The following is a 7,039-nucleotide window of genomic DNA, read 5'->3' as shown; positions in this document are numbered from 1 at the left end:
GGGCAAAGTATTTTTACAAGCAAAACGAGAAATAGCAATTGACTGTTTTATAAAAATAATTAGAATAATAAAGATAATGATTGGGGAAAACAGAAAAGATATGGAATGTTGAAGTGGGGAGATTAATGTCTCTGTACTGACTGACGTGCGTGGCATTCCCTTTTGAAGAAACAATGTAATACACTGTAAAGTTATATGTAATCCAATGTAATATGAAGAAGATATGATGATAATAAAAAAAAATTATTGCTGAGTGAAGCAAACCAGGCTATAAAAGAAAGACATTGTATGTCTCCACTTAATTCGTACTTACTGTCAGCATTCTATGGAGGAAACGGAAAGATTAGAGGATTTAGAAGCGTGAAAATGGGTACAGACACAGAAGACAGTGTGGGAAGAGGGTTGGAAATAGGGGAGAGTGAGAGGAAAGGAATCAAGAAGAAAAATAACAGGGAAAAACATTTAAGGGACACAGAAATGGAAGATTATCTGTTGATGATAGCATGTTATCTCTTCAAGTAGAGTGGTGTGAATTGTATTCATATTGGGTAAATTCATTTTATAATCTATAGTGATGTATGGTGATTTAATGTATAAAATAACTTAAAATAACAAAAAAAAGAAAGTACTGAAAAGCAAGAGTAAAGCTGTTTTCTGAAAAGACCTTAATCTTGGAAATTCATACACCCTTTGTTGATGTGGTGGGTACTTATTCAACATCAATTACGTGCTTCTTTTAAACTTTTTTTCTATTCCTTTAAAATGCCATGTAATTTTTTTCTATTCTTTTTAAATGGCATCAAAGAACAAAAGCAATATCAGAGCTCCTGATTTAGTTTTTTTTTCTATATTACACACAAGAATTACAAGTTCATTTACTTAATATTTGAGATGTTTTCAGTATCTTTTACATACTATAAATATATGTTACATATATATTACATATCTATATTATGTGTATATATATAATATATATATGTAATTAAGCATGTCTGTATATCTCACAAACATTTGTCACATCTCTGAAGCTGAAAAATAACAGAGGCCTGTTCACTTGCTTGTTAAATCATGTTTAAATAGAAATCGTGGTTTAAATTAGAAGCACTTCCTTCCTATCCCTTTTAAGGCTTGTCTCACATCGTGGTTTCTCAGGCTGTAGATCAAGGGGTTTAACATGGGGATAATAATGCCATAAAACACAGAAGCCACTTTTTCCTGCTCTTGAGACTCACTGGTGCCATGGTGCAGGTACATGTAGAAGAGAGTCCCATAGAAGATGGTGACAGCTGTCAGGTGGGAGCCACAGGTGGAGAAGGCTTTTTTCCTTCCCGCAGCAGAAGACATCTTTAGGATGGCAGCCAGGATTTTTATGTAGGAAAAGATGACGACCGACACGGTGAAAGTCAAGTTAAACCCCACAAATACTGATAGTATCATGATATTGAAGACAATATCGGAGCAGGAAAGGGCGAGAATTGGGGGCTCATCACAGAAAAAGTGATTAATTGCATTGGATTTGCAAAAGTTCAATGAGAAAGTAAAACTTACATTTACAGAGGCATTTAGGAATCCCATGCCATATGAACCAACTAACAGCTGGATGCACAGTCTCCGGGACATGATGATTGGGTAGCGAAGTGGGTTACAGATGGCCACGTAACGGTCTACTGCCATAGCAGCCAGGAGGAAGCAGTCACTTGTTACAAAAGTACCATAGACTAGTAACTGCACCATACAACTTGTGAATGAGATGGATTTATCTGAAACTATGAAGTTTTGCAACATCTTGGGAGTGATGGCAGAGGTGTAGCAGAGATCAACAAATGCCAAGTTTTGGAGAAGAAAGTACATAGGGGTGTGAAGGCCAGAATCAATCTTGATGAGTAGGATCATCCCAGTATTACCCACGAGGGTGACCACATAGATGACTAGAAATATTATGAAGAGGATATGCCAAAACTTCTCTTGACCAGCAAATCCCAGGAAAATGAATTTAGTCACTTCGGTGTCATTATTTTGTTCCATGGCTAGAAAAGTTCAATTATCAGCTAAGAGCAGCAAAGAAAGAAGAGCAGATAAAGTTAAGACTATGGTGATTCTTAACTCTTTCTGGATTTAGGTATAGTATAATGTTTCATTTCCTAGTGGAATCAGTAAAAATTTTTGTGGTATAATATTTGGCTTCATAGTGGAATCAGTAAAAAGGCTTCATGCTATAATTGACTTGAATTTTACATGTTTAACCTTGATACTAAACTTAGCTAATTTCATATATAGTGGGAGAAATTCCCATAGAGCTATGTTCATACCAATTAGCATTTTATAAATATATCAGTTAGGAACATATAAAACATACTTTTATTTAATAATGAATGTACATACTTTTGTATAATTTAAATGTAATTATATTTTAAATAATTCCATATGATTATACATCTTAGGTATTCAGGAAAAAATGACAGGCACAGTAAAATAGCAAACCACAAACCACTGATAATTTGATCATAATAAAATGATAAATACTAGTATCATAAGGATACTGGATAGTGACTGGAAATTTACTAAGACAAATTTATTGCAAGACAAATAAATGTCAAAGGAGTAACACTCAGTCTTTTAAAATAATTTCTATATAGTAAACCAAGGAAAACATCTACAAAAGATGGACACTGGATAATTATAGAAGGGAAAATTAAGATATCTTATAGAAATATGAAAAGATACACAAGTTCCTAGTGATCAGTTAATTGTTTATTACTATTTCATTGACCTACAATTTTAAACTCATCAATCTAAAATGCTCTTTTGGTGAGTATATGGAGACACTTACTTCACATGTGTATCTACTTGGAAGGTTAATCAACATAGGCATGTTGGAAACAAATTTGGAAATACAGCAAAATTAAATATATGCTTCTTTATGGTTCAGAATTTCCAGTATAGGTACATATTATATTTCTGACCACATTAACAAGGATGCATGTGTGTACACACACATATATATGCGCACTGGTATGACATGTATGAATCTGTATATATGGTGAGATTTACATACTAAATTTCAGTTACTTAGGAAGAAGAAATTTTCAAGATTTATTGCAGTGTTGTGACTATAGTTAACAAATATTTTTCAAAATTGTTAAAAATGTACATTTGAAAGTTTCTCTCCACAAAAAATGTAAAGCAGGTGAAAAGATGGATGTATTAATCAGGTTGACTGAATCATTGCAGGATATATACATACACCCACACACCACCATTGCCCCTACAAATACGGACAAGTACTATTTTCAATTAAAAATAAATTGTAAAATAGAGCTGTATAGATGTCCTCTAGGTAAAGTTGCTGTAAAATAGATAAAAGGTAGCTCCTTTAATGAGGCTTCCACCCACTGTGGAAGCTAGGAAAATGGATAAAAGGAGTAAGTTGGAACAGGTCAATGGTCCACTTACACCAGAATATTGATTGGGTAATGGCATTTACCATATCAACTTAATCCTTCTGAATTCAAATAAAATGTATGATATTTTGGGGGACATTTTCAAGAGTTAAGAAAACCAGTACACGTGACACACACACACACACACACACACACACACACACACACACATCTATCTGTTATGGAGGTTTTGCTCAGTTTGAACTTTGTTTCTCCTATGTGGAGGGGGTTTGCTAGTCAAACAAATGCTATGGATAAGATGGTCAATTACCTGAGTGTTTTCAACACACTTAACCTATACTTAGTCCAGTATGCCTGAACCTTCATTGTGCTGTGGGAGGGAATGAGGCAAACTGTGGTTTGAATTCTGCTTCTACCACCTCAGGGAAGAGACATACCACCCTTTGAACTCAGTTCCTTCTTCTGAAAAAATGGAAAACAGTAATACTTAGAGGTAGAGATGGCCATTGTAAAACTGTATCTAATCGCAAAAGTTTGGAAAGAGGATTAAATAAATCACAGCAGATTCATTTTATAGATTAATATTCAATCCAGAATATATGAGATAACATATACTCTTTCTTTTTTCCTTAAAGGTTTTTGTCATAGGGTACATATGCTCTTCAGAGAGAGAGAGACAGAGATAGTGAGAGGGAAAGTGAGAAATCACCCCTGAGGGAGGTGGCCATGCCACAATCTCTTCTTCTCCATTCTCCTCCTAAGATCTTGGGCAGTCACACACAAGCGCTGGCATGAGTATGAAGTCACCAGGTCCAGACTCGAACTGCTGTTGGCCATGTAAGAATTTAGTGATGTAACCACTACTCCATCTGCTGACCCTGGTAACATATACTCTTATGGAAAAGAGCCCATGACATCTTAAAATGGAAAAGCAAGCTGTAGAATGACATGTAGAGAAGTGACATTTATAAAAATAAAGAGATTTTTCACTTTCACCCTCTCATTTTCTTTTTTATTTACGGAAAAGCTCAGAAAGACACATGCCAACCTTTTGATAATTATGCTTAGACAAGGAATGGGGAGAGAGAAAAATCATTAAACTTGTAAGTCTCTTTATCTTTCGTTTTTAAAGTAGCCTTACTTGTTTAAAAAAGATCACAAGAAAGAATTAAAGCCTGCTTTGTAGTAATGTCAAGATCGAATGAGCTAATTTATATAAACCCAGGGACACTTATTAAATGGAAATTCAATAGTTGATCATCAGAATATACAAACAATGCATTAGGGCCCATAATACTCATTTATTCATCCAATTGTTCATCCATTTGTTCATTCACGTTCTTTCCCCAGGCCCACATCGCAGTTTGTTTTCTCACCTCATTTCTATAAAGTCACTGAAGATGAAAGGATACCTCCTGGTGTTGGAGTGAAGCATGCTGGAACTTTGGCTCTCACTCTTGATCCATAATTTGCAGCACGCTTAGTGTACTTGGCTGATTCTGAAAAATGGGACTTGCTTTGCTTTACTTACATGAGAAATGCCCCCAGATTCTCTTTCTACAGCTGGTGCAGGTTGATTGCCCAGCAAGGTTTCTTTCTGTGCTTCCTTCCCATCAGGGAGTTTGTAGTTAGGGCTTAAGGGATCAAACTGACTCCCTGAATAATGTGAAGCTCCAGGGACTGAGATGAAATTGGGAAAAACAGTATTTCATTAGTTATTTTCTGTTGAAGGAAAGTTTAGTTTTCTAAAGTGAATTCATTCTCTTTTCTTTCTTTTTTCTCGTGTTTATTGAACTATGATTACAGATAAAAGCTATATACAGTAAGTTATACAGTGTGATGTTTTATCATATGAATACATTGAGAAATGATTACCCCATCAAGCTAATTACATATCTTTCACCTTACATAGTTACCTTTTAAGATTTACTTATTTATTTTTGTTGTGAGAACACGCTGTTAGCAAATTTCATTATTATTAGCTGTAGTCATCACGCTCTACATTAGGTTATCAGAACTTAATAATCTTGTAACTATAATTTGCCCCTTTCTAGCAATATCTCTCCTTACCCCCAACTTCTACCCACTAACATTCTATTCTGTATTAGCTTTACTTTTTTTTTCTTGAAATATTACATTTATAACTCCGATCATGCAATGTTTGTCTTTCTGTGTCTGGCTTGCCTCAATTATCATAATGCTTTCTAGCTTCATTCATGTTGTCACAAATGACAGGATTTCCTTCTTTTGGAAAGCTAAATAATATTTCATTATATATACACATGTGTGTGTGTGTACATAGACTTTAAAACTGTATTATAGATCACATTTTTTATTTATTTTTAACTTTTTTTAGGAAAGAAAAAGATGTAATATTTTTTGTTTTATACAATACTTAAATGCTAAAAATGTCAAAACATGATGACTAGGTTTTTCTATACCTTATAATTACATGATGACTCTGAATTTACCTTTCCAAGAGTGATTGCTCAGGAAGAAGAAAAAGCAACTTGTCGTAGTCTTCAGGGTCCATACTGCCTTCTGAGACCAGCTGTCCCTAACAGAGCAAAGAAACAAAAATCAGGTGTCCTCTTCCCACCACCGTCCCCCACGTTTTTATTTTTTAACTTGAAGTATTTCTGAATAGCAAATAGGAAAATAGTTAGGATAGAAAAAGTTAGATGACCACCCCCATTCAGGATTGTGTTTCATTCCAGGAGACCGGGCAATAGACTGGATTAAGAATTACCCCTTATCTCTAGGACTTCTGTGGCGAAGTCAAAGATCCACATTAATGTGAACTGTGAGCAAAGGCATAGCTAGTGTAAACTCCTCTGTAAAACAAGGGAATTTGGTCTTCGGTTTTGGTTGGCGTTCCTAAGAGGAGTTACTGAAAAGGTGGTTACACTGCAGTTCTGAAGAAAGGAACAGAACTAAGATGCCTCCTCTTGAAACAGATATGACGGTGGAAACCCAAGATACAGAAAGAGTTGGCTATCATATGGTACAGGAGCTTAAACACCTGTGCTCAATGATAAAGAAGGTAATGTCAGAGCGCTTGGACCGAATCAGGGAATTGAGAGAGTTAACAGAAATGTGCAAGGAGGACTGGCCACAAAATCGAATTACTGAAGTAAATGCAAAACAAGAGAAATTTTCACAGAATGCAGAGAAAGGGGGAAACTAAACCATGAGAGACCAAGAGATACAATCGACACATAATTAGATTATCTGGAAATTAAGACAAAACAAGTAGCTGAAACAATTACTAAGGAACTATTAGAACAAAATTTCCCAGAATTGAAGAACCAATTAGATCTACGAAAAGAAAAAGCTCACAAAGCACTTTTAAAATTTGACAGAAAGCAAGCAAAAAGTAGACATATCCTGGTACCATTTTTAAATCTCAAGAAAAAAAAAATAAAATTTTGCAAGTATCCAGACAGAAAGAAACAGGTTACCTGTAAAGGGCAAAAGTCAGACTGATGTCAGCTTCTTCTCTTGCAACTCCAAGTGTTAGAAAGACAATGGAACAGTATCTACAGAGTCTTAAGGGAAAATAATTTCAAACCAAGAATTGTATGCCTTGCCAAGTTCTCTGTGCAGTTAACTGGAAGATATTTTCAAATATGCAAGGT

The 7,039-nt window shown here is 35.0% G+C and overlaps 1 protein-coding gene across 1 annotated transcript; it reads right to left on the bottom strand.

The window, feature by feature from the left end:
* Positions 1-1,095: 1,095 nt before the first annotated feature.
* Positions 1,096-2,025, bottom strand: LOC102470516 (olfactory receptor 5AK2). Its single transcript, XM_006160850.1, has one exon. It carries the CDS (start codon positions 2,023-2,025, stop codon positions 1,096-1,098), a length of 930 nt encoding a protein of 309 aa, XP_006160912.1.
* Positions 2,026-7,039: the final 5,014 nt, after the last annotated feature.

The sequence above is a fragment of the Tupaia chinensis genome, unplaced genomic scaffold (genome assembly GCF_000334495.1).
Source record: "Tupaia chinensis unplaced genomic scaffold, TupChi_1.0 Scaffold000709_1, whole genome shotgun sequence".
NCBI classification, from domain to species: Eukaryota; Metazoa; Chordata; class Mammalia; order Scandentia; family Tupaiidae; genus Tupaia; species Tupaia belangeri.
Note: the sequence above shows the minus strand (reverse complement) of the source record. Positions and strands in the feature narration are given on the sequence as shown.

Excerpts from the sequence above, each read along its gene's own strand:
- LOC102470516 (XM_006160850.1), bottom strand. The coding sequence starts at position 2,025 with ATGGAACAAAATAATGACACCGAAGTGACTAAATTCATTTTCCTGGGA.